The sequence below is a fragment of the Protobothrops mucrosquamatus genome, unplaced genomic scaffold (genome assembly GCF_001527695.2).
Source record: "Protobothrops mucrosquamatus isolate PMUCROS unplaced genomic scaffold, P.Mucros_1.0 scaffold12, whole genome shotgun sequence".
NCBI lineage: Eukaryota > Metazoa > Chordata > Lepidosauria > Squamata > Viperidae > Protobothrops > Protobothrops mucrosquamatus.
The window spans coordinates 873343-891818 of record NW_015386399.1 but is presented as its reverse complement, the minus strand read 5'-3'; the positions used below and the strand labels follow the sequence as shown (position 1 = coordinate 891818).

The 18476-nt window shown below is 35.7% G+C and overlaps 1 protein-coding gene across 1 annotated transcript in view; it reads left to right on the top strand.

Moving 5' to 3' along the window:
* Window positions 1–18476, top strand: part of OSBPL3 (oxysterol binding protein like 3) — a 112011-nt gene that overhangs the window by 51870 nt on the left and 41665 nt on the right. The window contains exons 3-9 of the mRNA XM_015810581.1: window positions 9008–9124; window positions 9293–9346; window positions 9534–9647; window positions 11273–11446; window positions 12756–12879; window positions 15264–15367; window positions 15484–15573. Coding sequence (XP_015666067.1) covers window positions 9008–9124; window positions 9293–9346; window positions 9534–9647; window positions 11273–11446; window positions 12756–12879; window positions 15264–15367; window positions 15484–15573 — 777 coding nt within the window. The remainder of the gene's footprint in view (window positions 1–9007; window positions 9125–9292; window positions 9347–9533; window positions 9648–11272; window positions 11447–12755; window positions 12880–15263; window positions 15368–15483; window positions 15574–18476) is intronic.

The window sequence follows — 18476 nt, the reverse complement described above, 5'->3', positions numbered from 1 at the left end:
ATAAATAAAAGAATCATGTCTGCTAAAGCAGGGGTCCCCAATCCCTGGTCCATGGACTGGTACCAGCCTGTGACATGCCAGCAACTGGTCCGCACAAACAAGCAAAGCCCCATCCACGGGATGCAGGCAGCACACAAAACCACACACCTGCAGGTCCGTGGAAAAACCTCTGTCCACGGAATCGGTCCCTGGTACCCAAAAGGTTGGGGACCTCTGTGCTAAAGTATAAATGATCACATAATTAGAAAATCGGTTATTTGAATCCCCACTGAGAATGATATTTTCCTGTAGTCTTCAGATACAATTTATTGGGAAGCTTACAAAGATATTATTGGGCTAGTACAATAGGATTATCATAAAGAAGAAAATCCAGATGCTTTCTGAATGACAAATAAACCCAAGAGGAAAATATTTTGTTATACTTTGTACCGTTTGTTCGTTTGTTTATATCCCATCTTTCTTACAGTTTTGTTATATTGCTAGTGTTTTCTTATTTAAAATATTTATAGTCAAGCTACCATTCAGAGGATTTCATGGTGAGTTACAATATATAGAACAAACTAAAACAATAACACCAAATAAAATTAATAATGAATTAGTTTAAACATATAGTGGTAAACAGTATTATTAACAGAGAAGCATTTAAAGGCTGATGTCACGGTTAAGATGTGGAAGTAAAGTTTTTAGTGCAAGATTAAAGTTGAGGCTTCACACTGTACTGAAAGGTAAGTAATGTTGATAAAAGCTGGTCTCAAAAGAGTAACAATTAGTAGAGCCAGAATACTATGACAATAAACTTCTTTTCTTCATTTCCACATAATGTACTTCAGATGCTGGGGAAAGTCCTCTTGAAGATCTTTTGGGTGGGCATATACTGGAAGAGGTACTTCCCCGAGTATCAGGGTCCTAAACTGTATAGCCTATCTTTCAGGATGCACTTCCCTCATAGGATGATAAAACAAAGTAATGCTTCCCAGAGATTTTACTAGTGAATGACTAATTTTCAGCTTTAGATTTCCTCGGAAGCCAATGGAGCAATGAAAACAATAACAAGATCTCTCTTTAAAAATGGCTGCTATAACTAAACTTGATTGATAATTGTCATGATTGCCAGTATGGCAGTCCAGATTCATAGGTCTGAAGCAGGAAACTAGATTACATTTTTGACAATCATGTAAGTATGAAGGGTCCAAGGGTCCATTTCAAGACAGTGATAGCTCTTCTCTATTCTCCAAGGGTATGGCTTGTGGAAGTATTAATGGAGTGCCTGATAAGTGGCCATGATCTGTATTCATCTTAAAAGGGATTTATGTGCATGGCATAGCTCTCTTTTGTTACAACAAAACAAATAATTTAGTTTGCAACATATTTTGGGAGGAATGAACAAATCCAGCTGTCTGTTATTTTTTCTCTCTCTTTTTAAAGATTTTCCTGTCTTGCCCATGTGATGACTTGGTACTCTTGATTCTGTGTGATACGCATGATACATTTTGCTGAAGATTGTTGATAACGTGCCACCTGAGTCCCATTTGAATCAAGTATTTTTAGGTTTAATTTGAAGATTCCTTCGTTCTATATAGAGATGTGAAACTTTAGCATTGACAAATGCTGAAATTGCAGTCTGTTTTTATCCTGTTTTCTCCCATGTTTAGGAAGTCAAAGGAAACCTAAATTTTCATCTCTATGTAAAGAACTTATCATTTATTTTTCAGACTCATATGCCACTATTTCAGCATTTTGAGATAGATAGATAGATAGATAGATAGATAGATAGATAGATAGATAGATAGATAGATAGGAAAATTATTTTAATACGTTTAATAAAATCAAGTATATACATATCTGATATACATATGTTAATTAAGAACAGTGTTGGTGGTCCTTTCCATAAAACACTACACATACGCACGTATGTACACATGTATGTATGTATACTTCTAGAGTTTTATTGAAAGTAGACATTGAAATGTGCATAAACTAGTGTAAGATTTTTGTAGATTATAAGTACAAAAAAGAAATAAAATTATCAAAGAAAATGTTTTTGATGAGAATATATTCTATTTTTTTATCCCAGTAATTACTTCTGATTATTAATTGCAAAGAAAAACATTTCCGGGAGCAGTGGCAAAACTTGCTAACCTGATTTTGGAATCACCTTGTTCTTGAACCTTTTCAAATAATTCTTGAGAAATATACTAGTTTCTCTAAAAAGCCTCTGAAACTAGTCTGTCCTTCTGGCTTTCCTTCTAAAGATTCATTCCTTAATTCCCTGTATGACAAAGAGAAAAATAAAACTGGTAAGAGTGAATAAATAGGACATGCTCTCCAAATGAGCTGTAAGTGTGATTTTCCAATAGAACTATATCAGTGATGGCGAACCTTTTAGAGACCGAGTGCCCAAAAACTGGCCCCACCCCCNGCCACAGATTGCCCAGGCAGCCCAGCAGCGCCATGGCAGCCACGCCCTCTGCCCGCATCCTGCAGCATCAACTGTGCAGGATGGGCTTGAGGGCAGAGTCTTGTCTACGCTGCATGGCTGCCATGTCCTTGGCTGCGCTGCTCCATGTGGGCCATACTTGAAGGCGACTCTCCTCCAGGGGGGCTACTGGTGGGGTCGTGGGGGGAGGTGAGGCTGGGCAATAGCACGTGTATCCACAGAGAGGGCTCCGAGTGTCGCCTCTGGCATACGTGCCATAGGTTTGCCACCATTGAACTATATAATTTGGGCCTCAATATTGACAGAAACCCCTTAGGAATTTTAGATGATATTCTGCAGTGTAAGGGTCCATTTCCAATTAAAAAATAAATAATTTCTGGGTTATATAATCAAAAATAAAATGGTATGGTTCTGAGGCCAATTTTTTACAATGGCAATTGTGTTATAAATGTAAAGATTGCCATAATGAAGAGATGTTCAAATTTTCATAGGAATTATGATGCACCCTAGTGTACATACACAATAAAAAATATTGGAGCTGGGCACAAACTCCCTTTTTACAAACCTGTAGTCCCTATTTAGGATAGTGTTGGGGTGACTGGATGGAGCTGAGCATTTACTGAACGGATGCGCTTTCTGACGCCTACAATCTTTCAAAATTCTTATGTATGTGACAAGAGCAACTGACTGAATGTTCTTTGCAGGAGAAGAAAAAAAAATCTCAAATTCTGCTGGGAAGGATGTATCTTTATGCAGGCTTTATGAAATTCCCTTGCAATGTTTTAGTTGAATGAAAGCATGGAAGTCAGAGAGGCAGCTGACCATTAGTGAGATAGTGGTGCAATGAAAAACAGAATATTCACATTCATGGCTATCTAGTAATTAGTAATTAAATAAGTGCAAAACCATTCCACTCATTAGAATTTCACCAGAATTATTTTCTCTTTTGACAGAAATGTCTATACCAGCTCTCTCACATGCAACAAAAACATTTAAATAAAAAAGCACATTACAGATTTACAAATTTAAATTTATGAATTTATAAATCAACAAAAAAGGTATTTAATTGACCTGTAACATAAGATCAAATTAACAGTTAAATTTGGTTTAATAAAGCTCCAGTACTTCTGAAATTTGCTACAAAACTTTCTAAAAATATTCTGACAAACCTTTAATCCAAGTAACGAGTGAGATCCAGATATGTGAAGAATTTCCTCCATATGAAAAGTAGCTTTATTTATAAAGAAATAATTGAATTCATACTGAAGCATACAGATCTGTCTCTTTAAAAATATACTAAATGGCTTTCAAATTGATATATCCTGATTAGAAGGATCTTATATTGGAAAATATATACAAGGAATAATATTGATAAGATAAATCAGAAGAATAAAAATTACGCATTATTTTTCTTGATGCTGAAAAAGCCTTTAACAATTTGGAATGGCCTTTCATGTTACTGTAATTTTTTTGCATAGATAAAATATATTTCTAAAGAACAAAAAGCCAAAATTATAGAAAGTATTCTTATTTTGGAACTGTATACTATATTAAAATGAACAAGATAGTATGAAAAAAATAGAATTTCAGGAGTTAAATTAGTCACGAAAAAGACACATTGAATTTATTTATTTATTTGATTTGATTTGATTTTAATAACTACCCAATTCAGCAAGGGACTCATTTACTTTACTTATTTGGTATTTACTCACAATATTGTATTTATATTTACTTAGTTCAGACACTCTTTAACATTGTTGATAAAATATATGCAATTATGGTTTAATTAATGAAATTGTTGACATGGAATTCAGCAAAGAATGAAAAGCTGTTGTCTATCAAACAACAGATTTAACATTTCTGCTAAGATCAAATATTCATGATTCATTTTTACAAAAAGTAACAAAGATTTAAATGTAATTGCTTTTCAACCTGTCTAAATACATTAAGAGACAGTTTCTGATGGGAAAAAATTGAAACTGTCTTGGTATGAGAAAATTGAGACAATCAAAATGAATATTCTACCAAGATTCACCTTTTTTTTCAAATTACTTTTATATATATTGACAGCAAGATATACTTAGTCCGTGCTTAATAGCCACAACTGGTACTGGCAATTGCACTGCTAAGGAATATGGTCAGTAAGCAAGACATCCCTGACCAACTTGCTTAGCAATGGCAGTTCTGACAGTCCCTGTTGCCATTGTTAAATTAACCCACCTGGTTGTTAGGTAAGCACCCACCCTGATTCAAGTCATTCCTGGCTTGATCCCTCCCAGCCCCAGTCCTTTTGTTCTTCCACAATAAGAAACTGCCTCCTCTTCAAGTCCCTTCCCCTGGTTACCTCTCCCATCTCTGCCCTTTAGGCTGCCCTGTACAGCAGCAGTCCTTGATGCTGGCAATGCTACAGCTAAAGTGGAGACCCAGGATTGCAATCACCGTATTTTAGCCCTAGCGCTGCTACCTCAACTCCTGCTGCATCCAGCCACCCAAACCCTGTGTTACAAAGCCTCAGCACTGCAGCCTAAATCCCCTACCACCCTGCATTGTGCCTCAGCTACCCATTGCTGTCTTCTTCTCTCTGGGTTTGAGATGTACCCAGTCTGGCACTTTGTGAGGCAGCTTCTAGCTGCGCACAGCCTTGTTCCCCAAGTTACACGCAGTCTTGCAAAGGACCAAGCCAGGCACTTCTCATCAACAAGAGGAGGAAGAGGATGGCAAAGGCCAGCTGGAGATAGAATGGAGGGTGGCCAAAAGGGCAGAGATAGAGGAAACAGCGAGTGGGGCTAAAGTATATTCTGTGGTTGTAAATGTAGGTAGATTGCCAAGCACCCAAATTTTGATCCTGTTGTGGTGGGGCTACTGCAACAACAATTGAGTATAAATACCACGCATTCCAAGCTATCGTAACTTTGAATGGTTATTGAATAAATGATCATTACCAAGGACTACCTGTGTTAAATATTTGGTAAAGATAAGTAATGAATTGTATATATTCCAATAAAAAGCCAAGGATTAAACTCAAAAACCTCAAAGGATCAAGAGAACAAAGTGGTTTAAGCATTCTGAACTTCAACTGCCTTATCATTCTACCTATTTAATGTGAATTTCAGAGTGGATTATATTTCCCTATGGTTCTGTAATCTTAATAGAAGGGGCAGCTCTTCCAGAGAGGTTGCACTGATACATCTGGATTTACACACATAGCAATAAACAATCTATAAGAAAATATGAATTGCTAAGTAACTTACTGAACATTTGGAAGAAGAGGAAGGGGGGAGGAGAAGGAGTAGAAGATCTTCTGATTGGAGGGATAGTTTGTTTAAATTGTATGATGTAACTGATAACAAGACAATGAAAAGATCTCTTTAGTCTCTTACTGTTCTACATTTAATCACTCTGTTTTTAAATAAATCGTGCAGCAATAAAAGAACTACACAAGGAGTATTAAGACATTTGATCAAATTTGAAAATCTTATTTATTCAGGATGATTTGTAATTTACTAGTGGAGAATGATGTAGAATCCAAAGAAGTCAAATTGTATGATTAAATGGGTGCAGAATATGAAGATGCAACAATGGAGATTTCAATATAAGAATGTCAAACTTATTTTGAATATTATACATAGAGAGAAATGTATAAGATTTTTTACAGTATTATTCCAGTGTTAATTACCAAATGAACAATTTATGAGAATTGCTGGAACTGTAACAAACACGGGCCCTTCTTTCTTGTGTGGTGGCAGTGCTATAAAAAAATCCAATACAGATAGTCCTCGAATTATGACCCCAATTTAGCCCAAACTTTTTGTTGCTAAGTGAATATTGCCCCATTTTAGACCTTTCTTGTTACAGTTCTTAAGTGAATCTGGCTTCTCTGTTGACTTCGTTTGTGAGAAAGTGATCCCATGACCCTGGGACACTGCAACCGTCATAAGGGTCATAAGATTCCAGTTGCCCAGCATCTGAATTCTGATCACATGCTGCAACGGTCATAAATGTGAAAGATGGCCATAAGTCACTTTTTCAGTGCTGTTGTAACTTCAGATGGTCACTATACAAACTTTTGTAAGTTGAGGACTACCTGGAATAAATTTTAAAGCTGAAACCCCATTGCAATCCGAAAGATTTGTATTCAGTTTTACTAAACCATACATTAGCTCAATGTACTGAATTGGCATTGTATATGTGAAGGGCACTAAGACTTTTACATGCCTCTTATAGAAAAAAAACCTTTGATTTCCTCTCTGGAAAAATGGTTAACTAATTCTTGATGTATGCCTTGATGTCTAGAATAACTTTGTATTTAAAAAGTAAATCTGATGCTGAGTTTAATTTTAATTGGAAATTATTTTTGGTCCACAATTTTATACATGACGTTGTGTCACCTCATAAATTTGGATGTTAGAGACCTCATTTTAATTTTTTTTATAACTTATTGTATTGATGGACTGCATTATTTGCTATCGTTTTCCTTCAGTGTTATGAGAAATGTTAACTAAATATTCTCTTAATGAATAAGCAAGAAACAAGGATTTGGACTAGAAAATGGACATGAAATATCTGATAATACTGAAAAGGATGCATTAGTATATATTAGTTGTGTGATATTTCAGATTTGTTGCTTGCCTGCCTGCATTTCTTTCTGGGTACTTGATTTCTTACTTGTACTACCTATTTCTTACATTTTTTCATATACAGAGAAAAAGGCAAACAATGTTTTTTCCCCTTTCCTTCCCTTGTTTCTCTTGTGTGATGAAAACTTCCCCTTGTGACTAACACAGGGTGGTGGTTGTTGTCTGGTGGCTTGTCAGAGTTGACTCCTGGCAAATTGCTTGGGCAAGTCCCTGAAGCTGCTTTTGCAAGATTTCAGAAGTGATTTGCCATTGCCTGCTTCCTAGGGCTGAGGGAGAGATTGACTGGCCCAAAGTCACCCAACTGGCTTTGTACCTGAGGCAGGACAGATCTTATAGTCTCCCAGTTTCTAGTCTAATTGTTGACAAAGTGCTTCCCAAACTTTTTTCCTTCATTCATTACCCAGAACTGCTTCTCAGAAAGTCCCTATTTAAATGTCCTTACTGGGTTGGCGTGAGAAAGAAAAACCACCTTTACTCAATTTTGGGTAATTATCTATGTTTGGAAAGCGTTGCCTTAACCACTACACCAAACTGGCTCTTTAACACAATATCAAAAGGTTTTTAAATTTTTATTTGCTCTTCTACCTATTGCAATGATTTGATTTGCAACCCATCAAGAGCCAATTCCTGCTTGCACATAGCTTCAAGTAATCCTTGGCTAGCAACTGAATCAGTGACTGTTTGAAATTACAGTGGTACTGAATAAGTGGTACTTGCGACTGATCCTCAAAGTTCCAGAACACCCAGGTCACATTATTGTAATCTGGGCATTTAGCAATCAGGTTACATTTAGAAAAGTTACAGAATCCTCTGGTCATTGGTATTTATGACTTTCCCTATGGGCTCCCACAAGCAAAGTCAGGTCATTCCGGTAAGTCACTTCTAATCTCCCCCACCCGATAGCAGTGAACCCCGACTACACTTACGCCATGGTGGCCACCTCTGCCTGGCAGCAGTCACTTATCTGCCCACCATCCTGCATGAGAGCTGCCTGGGACTTGCAGATTTCTGCCAGCTTCCCCATTGACTTTGCTTGTGGGAAGCTGGCAGGAAGTTCTCGCTTAATGACACACAGACTTTGCTTAAGAAAGGCAATGGTCCTTGGGACATCACATCACTTAGCAATTAAAATTCTAGTCTTGCGTCTATCTGCCTTACAGATAGTCCTTGTTGTTAAGCAAAGACTATCTGTACAGCATAATCAGGCCTCAGAAACATCTTTTTTTCTGATGGGTCTCCATGATGCTTTACTCAATTTATACTCAGATCATGAGTGATTACAGGCATAAGTTCTTCTTGGCTGAAGTAGCATTAGTGTTCTGATACCATCCAAGAGCAGCCTAAGAATGTATAAAACTTTATAGATGTTGTCCTTTTTTAAGTAAAGCTGGAAGACTGAAAACTTAAAACTGGAACAAGGGCGAAAAAAAATGGAAAACAGTGAATTCCAGTCCTCCTTTAAGCCAGGAAACCTGCTGGGTGACTTAGAGCGAGTCATTCTCTCTCAGCCCAAGCCACATCAGATGGTTGTTGGAGTGGGGGGAGGGAGGGAGGGGGAGGTGGCAGGAAAATTTGAACAGAAAATGTCATGCTAATAAAGTTTGTTGCTGATTCAAAGATGTGTGAGTAACATTTCATTTCAATTGCGGGGAAAGGCTTAAGTTTAAAGGTCACTTTAAGTAAAATAAAAACCAGTTAAAATTGACACCCTGCATCCAAATGAAGGGCTTTGAAAAATTGGTATAATAAATAATATGTTTCAGGTTCCCTGAAATTGATTTACAATATATTGATAAGGTATAATTGTATCAGTTTATTTTATTTTTATATCTTTATTATTTTTATAAATAACTTAAGGCAACAAACATACATAGTACTCCTTTTATTTTTTTTAAAAAACTCATCAGGTATTTTGGATTCTGTTTCTGAACAGGACAGCTGGGAAATCGTAGAAGGACTCCGCGGAGTCATGAATTGCACCCAGGAACCCCAGAAGCAGGAAGGCTACTTGCTAAAAAAAAGAAAATGGCCTCTGAAAGGTTGGCATAAGGTGAGTAATCGGCCTTCACCCCTGGTGTTTGTCGCCAGTGCCATTTAAAACATTTGCTTGATGTCCTTTCTAAAGGTTGGCTGGGAGAATATTGCAACTGTTTAAAAATACATGTTACTGCAGTATGTTTTCCTGTCTGATTAAAAAACCTCTGCTTTTCTATTGCAGAGATGGTTCTTTCTGGACAAAGGGATTTTGAAATATGCAAAGAACCCAGCCGATGTAAGTGCCTGACTGTGCAGATGTTGTCATATAACATAATATGATGGCAGCTTCACAGTTTGGGGAAAGAAATAAGTGATTGTTTCCAATAGACATCAATAGGAAGAAAGAGGTAATTCTGAAAATCCGTATTTTATGTCATTTTCTCCTAAGCCAAACTAAATAATTTGAAATGTTTTTTTACCAGATAGAGAAAGGGAAGTTGCATGGATGTATAGATGTTGGCCTTTCGGTGATGTCTGTGAAGAAATCGACTAAATGTATAGATTTAGATACTGAGGAACACATTTATCATTTGAAGGTAATCCTAATTAAATAATAGGAATATATTCTGAAACTAAAAATATTATATGGCTCTTAGATATCATTACAGTGCATGCAAGCTCAGAATCCTCTTGGAGCTCCGTGATATAGTAATAAATTTCTATGCCATTTGCTTAAAATGCAGCTTCACCATTTAATCTTTAATAGCCTTTTCCCTCCATATGTGTTCCTATTTTGCAAAAGACACTGCAACCAAATAGGGCTTTCACTGTAACAAAAAAATTGCAAAATTAGCTGTTAATATAATGAATTGTCTCAGTGTCAGTTTTTTCTCTATATGTAATAATTTAATTTGTTCCCGTGGAAGATGGTTGAGAAAAGTAGGTTTGAGAGAAAACAAATGAGCATAATTAATTAATATACTTGGAATGAAATATAGATACATCACTGTGTAGTTTGTTTACTAAACCTCTTTAGGTGAAAATGTACATTTTGTGTAGCATATTGCATCAGCAAATGAGAGCTGTATTGAATCTACTTTTAATTTTGTTGGACAGATGAACCAGAAAACCCTTTGCTTTTCAACAGTATGTGCACAAATAAGATACATTAGCCTTCCACTACCGATAGTACTCTTTTTCTGTGGTTTTAAAAAGCCTGATGTGGTTTTAAATGCTCATTTCTAGATTTTGTGGGTCTTCTGTTTTTATTTATAGACTGGGACACTAGTTGAATTTTTAACTATTTTTCTTATGGTTCTCAATCTGAAATTTGTTTAGTGTTGGCTATAGATGAACATGGATAAAATAATTCTTACTCCAACCATCCCCATTTGGGAATATTTTTTTAAATTAAATTTTGCATTGAAATCTTTGGCAGATTTCTGCATATGTGTGTTTCAGCTTAAAAACCAACTGGGAAAAAAATCTCACTGGAAATAGAATGCTGAGGGAGATACGGCTTTTTTTTTTTTTTTTTTTTTTGCTTTGCTGACCTGATTGGCTGCTTGAAAATTTTTAAAAATTCTTCTGAAAGCTACTGAGAGACCAACATCAAGCCTTTGAGCAACTTCCTATTTTTCATGATTAATACTTGGTCAATATCTTCTGCTTTTTTGTGCTGTTGTTTACGTGTTCCAGGTATTGTTTGCTGTATATTTCTGCTTCCCATAGTCCTCTATCTCCTATCCCTTAGGTTGAAAAGCAGAACTGATTACAAGAACTTCACTAAAAAAGCAAATCTATTTCATCTGCTTTAGTAAAACTTCTGTTTTCTATATTCCCAAGGAAAAAACATTATCCTATTCTCATGGAAAGTAGCCCAGGCTGTGAACAAATATAATACTTAAGGATAAATTATTGCTTTATTGATCATTTTGACCTAATTGGGGAAAGTAAGACTGTATCGCAATAGCAATATCCCTTAGATTTATGTACCTCTTCATAAGGGTTTATAGCCCTCTTTAAGCGATTTACAGAGTCATTTTATCTTTTTATCGACCATGGATGGATAGAGTCAACCTTGAGCCAATCAGGATCGAACTCTCGGCAGTGAACAGACTCAGCCTGCAATATTGCATTCTAACACTGCACCACCATATAACATGAATTATATGTTGGGATTTAGTAATTATTGTTTTTATCATCTTCAATTTTCTACTAGGCAAAATCTCAGGAAGTATTTGATGAATGGGTCGCAAAACTACGTCATCATAGAATGTATCGTCAAAATGAAATTTCCATGTTTCCATATGACATCAACAATCATTTCTTCTCAGCTTCAACATCTATTGCAGATTCAGTAACTGGTCTTTTGGAATCAACAGCAAACAAAAAGGTAGACTTTGTTTTAACCATAGATTAAGGGCATCCATTTAAGGATTAATTTATTAGTTTAATAATTATACGGAATACAACAAACATTGATGGTAGGATTTGGGGAACATATATATAACGTACAGTGCAGAAACCATTATCAAAATGAAATTGCAAAGAGAATTATTGGAAGAAGAGAAAATCAAGCAAAGCTATTATGTGGACTTTGTGATATAGAAACTAACTGTTAGTGATTACTTTGTAAACATAAACCCAGACAACACACTGTTTACCAAATATCAAGTGTTTATGTTAAAAAATCAATAAAATATTTTTTTTTTTTAAAAAAGAAACCATTATCAAAATGTTATTGGCTTTTTGTGAGTTCTCAGGATTTGATGAAAGACAAAATATAATCTCCTCCTGGCATTTTTAATTCTGTTTTAATTAGTATAGGAAAGTGTGGAACAAAGTAGGTTTTTGTTTTTAGTCAGCATTCTTTTGCAAGGTTATCTATGTCTAGATAAGCAAGCCTGGACTCTTCCATGTTCTGCTCACTTTTACTGATAATTGGCAGGGTAGGAATAAGGTCATGACCCGAGATTTAAGATGCTTTGTAATAGGAACTCTTTCCCTCTTGAATGTTCTCTGATGACATATGTGTGCACTCTATATTGTTGATTTAACAGATATGTTCATTGTTATATTTTAAAGTACTCTAGTTTTATTTAGAGTTAGGGAAAGGGCCAAAGATACTGCCTCAGTCTCTGGCTTTTAGCACTTGATGTCTCTGTTTCTTTTCCTCCCATTTCATTCTTCTACTTCCCCCACCAAATAGATTCTGTCCCATGCTGGGTTTCAGTCTAAAGCATTCTTCTCCAGAGTGTGTTCTTCTCTACTTCAGGGGACTTCAGTCTCCTCTTGAACTAACCTGCTGACATAGATGAAAACTGCTCAGCTTCTTTGGTATAATATGGTGTATAGCAAATTGGGTAACATTTGTATTTTAAGCATGCAGAGATATTACTGATTTTTTTTGTTTGTTTTTTGATAACTTCTAAGAATTGAAGGCAATGTTTTGTGAGCAATTGTCTTTTCGGTGTAAATCTTCATTCATCCAGTCAGCAGATTAGCACAGTATAGAGAGTGTCATACATATAGTCTCCTTAATTTGGGGCAAACTTTTTTTAATCAACTTTTTGAATTTGAATGTAGACCTTGATGGTTAATTTTGACGTGTCCCTTAATTGTAAGTCATGCACTGTTCATCATTGGAAAATGATTGTTGTCATATTTATTATAAGTTATGAAATTTTATCATCATATAACAGAGAGGCAGCATGACACAGCAAAATTCAGTGCAGGCGGGAAGTCCTATGTCATTCCCTTGTTTAAATGAACCAGAAATTCCAACTTGTTTGCAGCCATCTGAAGATATGGAAAGATGCTCAAAAGGTAAAAATAAAGTAGAATGATTTAAAAGATTTAAGTATTCTACCTCTTCCATATTTTCTCAGATATTTTTATGACATACAGTATGCCTGTTTTCTTACAGTGTCTACTTTCTAGTCTTTAAATCAAAAATTTATTCCATGTGATATTGAAATAAATACTGCTGGTACCTGCTTGAAGAACTTGAATAATTAGCTTCAAGAAAGGTGGTGCAATTGTGCAAAATCAGGAGACCCTCAGAAGAAACATATATTTCTTTGTGTTCTTTCTTTATGAGAGTACAAAAGTCTTTTTGTAAATTGGACTTTCTTAGAAATGTTAATGAAATATCATTCCTTATCTTTGTAGAATAGATCTATTCTGCCTAGCTTGGGGCTGCTGTAATTGGTTCACGGCAAATCAAACCTGTAAAGTATAATGTGAAATTTATTTCCTTGGGAAAAAATATAAGAGTGTCCTTACCGCTTTTCAAACAAGATGTTTCAAACAAACTTGTTAGGAAACAAAACTATACTATTGGCATGGGACCATCCCTTATTAAGCTTTTCTGTCCCTAACAATGTATAATAACACTATTATGTTTTTCCCTGAAGTTTTGATCAGTCACATGTGCAGACTTACTTGAACTCTCTTTTCTGATTAGCAGTTTAGACTGGGAAATATTCATTCTTTATATATTAAATGGGGACATGGGGAACGGGACCTTAATTATTTGGAAATATTGAATGAAGGGTTAGCTGTTACAGCTTAAGTCAAATAAACTTTTTGTTTTATGTGTAGATCTTTTTTCTATTGTTTAGTTTTCTCCAATTATCAGATTTATTCAATATTTATTACTTAGGGAGATTATAGTATTCATTATATTAAATATTCTATTCAGTGCTTTTTTTCTTAAAAAAAAAAAAAAAGGTGCCGGAACTCACACACGTCATACAACCCGCCTTGCCTACCCTACAAGGTTCCATCCAAAAAAGGTGCTGGAACTCCGTTCTGGGTGTTCTATGAGAAAAGAAGCCCTGATTCTATTATTGTAATAGAATACTAATAAGCATATGTTTACTGATAATTCTGATTGAGAGAAAGCTGGTGAAATCATGCTGTTCATTTATGTTGGAATTTAGTAACAATGCTTTTTAGCATCTCCCCTTTTTTCTAGGGAACCTGATAAATGGAGAGCAGAGCTTTGCCACCTCAGAATGTACAGAATGGCTTTGCAAGCATTTGAACTTACAATAGGTCCAGAAAATGCTGCTTATGATCCATTTTAGAAGTTTTTTACATTTGGTCCTCCCACATCCACGATGACCACATTTTGGGTACTCAACAACTGGCCCACATTATGACTGTGATTTATAATGGTTCCCCCCCCCCCAGAAACCAGCATTTAATTTCAGTTATATACCATAGCGAACAATGGTTCACTTTACAACTGCCACATTTACTTAACCACTGCAAAAAAAACAAAACAAAAAAGATCCTGTTGGGAAACACCTAGCCAAGCAGGAGGAGATGTCTCAAGTGGGGAATTAATCTCAAGTCCTTGCACAATCACAAGAGATCCAGAACTGAGCCCCCCTCCCCCAAGCTCCAGTGAGCCTTATCTATATTTTCCCATGGGGGAAGTAGGCAGTCTGGAGAGATTATTATAGGCAGGATATAATAAAGTAGTTAGTTTGAATTCTACACCTGTGGGTCTGGTTGCTTGCACCTGACAGGTAATCCACTTTGTGACCGTCATGATGTATAGCCACAATTGCAGGCTCAATTACAGTTATAACTTGAGAACAACTTATATAGTGAAGATAATATTAATTAGCATCATTGTGCTAAAAATAAGCAATAATGCATTCATATCAAGTAAGTAAATTATACTAATGTACTATTACAGTTTCAAGAACCAGAACTGTCTGTTAAGAATATAAATAACAGAGAACAGTTAGTTAATTATATCTGCTAAAGCTGTAAACTATTGGAAAAGTCTTTTTTCTTTTTTCATAATGCCCAAGGAAATAAAAAATATTATGTTCAAAGATGGCATTAAATTCTTTTTTAAAATTTCTTTAATGGTTTTATTTTAGGAAAGCATTATTTCAGAAGCTATTGTCCAATAACTTTCTTTGTTCATAGAATATTTATATTCTAAAATTATAGAAATGATATTCTCTTTTAAATAGTTAATTCAATTATTAAATTGTTAATTCTAGAAATGGTAGAATAATAATAGCAGGTATGAAATATTGAGTAACAACTTTTGCATTCTGTCAGTTATGTTTTTCAACAATTAAGCACAGCAAGAAGCTTGATTGTTTAATCCACTTTTTTCTTTTTTGCTTTTTCTCTCTTCTTTCCACCAAAGCAGTGAAAGCCATTGTTTTTATTCCAAACAGACCTCTCCCATTGTCACAACTATCTATTGGAGATGAGCCAGCTTTTACAAAGCATGGAAGTTCTCCATAGGACATATTCAGCACCTGCCATAAATATTCAGCAAGTAAGTTGAAAAAATTGCCACTTCTGATGGGGGATCATTCTGCTTGCTAAAGCTAGATTTCTTCCTAGAATGATGATAAATGGCACGTTTCTCTTTTTTAATGTGCTGCTGTAAAGGGTCTTCTTTTTGAAAGCCCCAAAAAAGAAAAAAGAACACATAGAAGATGGCCTCAAGCTCTTGGTAAAGATGCTAAAGGGATGTTGCAGGTAAACCACCTCTTCTATACCTCAACTTCATTTTTAAAATTTCTTTAATAGTTTTAACAAAAATATTTTACGAAAGCATTATTTCAGAAAGCCACCTAAGATAGATTGCTGGAACTGGCAAAAAGTTATTTTTTCCAATACAATTTATAGCCTTAATTACTATTCCTACACTAGAAAGAGATTTCATTCTGCTTGTGAAGGTAGCATTGGAATGAGTAGAGCTTCTGTTTTAATCAGCCTATTGAGCTTTTTGGCCAATTCACTTTTAACAAAAAAAGTTATTTCCTTTTTTTTTTTTTTTAGTATATTTTATTGATTTTTTTAGAATGACAATCTTCAGTGCTTAGTAAACAACGTGTTGTCTGGGTTCATATATTTAACAACAGTGAATAGTAGTTAATTTCTATACTTTCATAATCAACATATAACTAGAAATACTTTTCCTTGGTCCTCTCTTCTTCCAATAGATTCTCCTTTTACCAACATTAAACGAATATAGTTCTTAATACTATCAATACATAAAAATATAAACATTTTTCTGATATTTAACAATAACATCAGTATGTAATGTCTTTTCTAGTCAGCTTATCTTATAGTTGCATTTGCAAAAAATCATCTTATGTAAATAATTATAGGTCCTGTTTTCAGAACTCTTATTTAAGCTTAGTTTTCCCTCAGTAGTCAAAACATTTCTTGTCAGTTATAGTTTTCTCAAAATGGATTACATTTAAATATCCAAAATATTTCATACGTTTGAATCATCCCAATATTTTTACATTTCCCATATCATAAAAAAGAAATAAAAAAGAAATACTATACTACTTATTGATCACATTTCTTTTACTGTAAAACCCCTTCATTTCCAAGATTTAATTATTCTTTTAACTATATTTAGACAAATGTATGGTCATATGATATTCCATCTGGTATGTCAAGTCAGCTGTCTTAAATCTAGTTCTCGCCTGTTTTTACTTAAGCTTAGGTTCCCTTCTGTAGTCAGAACATTTCTTATCAGTTATAATTTTCTCCAAGTTGATTACAATTCAATATCCAAAACATTTCATTCATTTAAATCATCTCATTATTTTTACATTTCCTGTATCATAAAGCCATACTATACTACTTATAAATCACATCTCTCTTACTATAGAACCCATTTGTATCCAAAATTTAACTATTCTTTTAACCATATTCAAACAAGTGTTTAGTCATATAGTATTCCATCTGATAAGTCAGATCATCTCTCTTGAGCAGTGTTTCTCAACCTTGACAATTTTAAGGCATATGGACTTCAACTCCCAGAATTCCACAGCCAGCATTGCTGGCTGTGGAATTCTAGGAGTTGAAGTCCATATGCCTTAAAATTGTCAAGGTTGAGAAACACTGCTCTTGAGTCTGGCTCTTGCCTTCTTCTCTTGCCTAGCAGCTTTCCAAGTCAGTGTGTTCAGCTTGCCATATAATTCTTCCTGTATTTTTATAAGTGTTGTTAAGAATGGGAAAGACAAATTGAGTAAGGTGCTTTTGGGGAGGAGTTTTACCCATTCATACTTGTTAAGTCGCTTCCACTTTTCTTCTCCCTCAATTTCTTTCCATTTTTTGTCTCCCAGACTCTAGTGGTCTTCTAACAGCTCTATTGTCCTTTTTGTCAAATCTTCTTACTTGTCTTCAGATTTGTTTTGATATTCTGAAAAATGAAATGTCTTTTCCGTTTCCAATATTATAGCAAGATCTTGTAAATTTTTCTTTAAGTTGTGGTTTTCTTCATTTGTAGCCTCCATCTTTGAATCATTTTTCTCTAGTTTTTGTTCTATTATCTGATTTGTTTGTTCATTCTTTATCACCATTTTCTGAGAATTTTTTAATTGTAAACTTAGATCAAAAATATCATCAAAGTTATTTTTAATCTCATTATGATTTGAAGCCATTGTTGTTTGAATTAGTTGTAACATAGTGTACATTTCCCCCTGGAAAATATTTGTCTTATCTTGAAGTATTTCTTCTGCAGATCTCTGATGTTCCAGAGTGGGGATTTTAGAAAAGAATATTTCTTACCACTTTTATTTGTATATGCAACCTTCATTTTCATCAAACCAACCAGTCTTAAATTCCAAACACTACACTCCCGTGGTGGCGAACCTATAGCATGTGTGGGCCTCTCTGTGGGCACGTGCACTGTTGCCCCAGTCCTAGGCCTCTGCCGCCGTGTGCAAAAAAAAAGGTTCAATCAATCAATTTCAACTTCTCGCGGGGAAAAAAAAGATCTTGCAAAGTTGGAATTGGTTGATTGAACTTTATTTTTAGTCCCACACAGTGACAGAGGAAGTGACGTGGTGGAGCTGGAAAGAAAGTGCCGTGGGAGGGTGGGGGGAGCGGCAGGAGCAGGGCACTCCATGCGAGAGGTGGGCACGGCCTGTGCATGGGGTAGAGAAGTAATGCGGTGGCGCTAGCATGGTGGTAGATCAGTTGCTCCCCTCCCCCTGCCAGATACCTGCCGAAGCCATGCAGGGTAAGGTTGCCGCCCTGCCCAGATGCCCTCGCTTCCCCCAAGCATTTTTTTTACTAACCTGCCTTTCAGCTGCATTCCGTTTCTCTGTTTGCTTCTCAGCCTTCGCCACGTGTTTGTGGGACAAAAAAAAAGTTCCATCAAACTTTCTAACTTTTCGCAAAATATCGCGAGAAGTTAGAAAGTCTGAGGAACTTTTTTTTTGTCCCACAAACACGTGGTGAAGGCTGAGAAGCGAACGGAGAAACAGAATGCAGCTGAAAGGCAGGTTAGTAAAAAAAACACTTGGGGGAGGCAAGGGCATCTGGGCAGGGGCGGGGGCAGCAACCTTACCCTGCATGGTGGCAGGAGGGTGGGGCCCATACCAGGCCAGCCCCTGCAGCCCAGGGGTGACCATGCT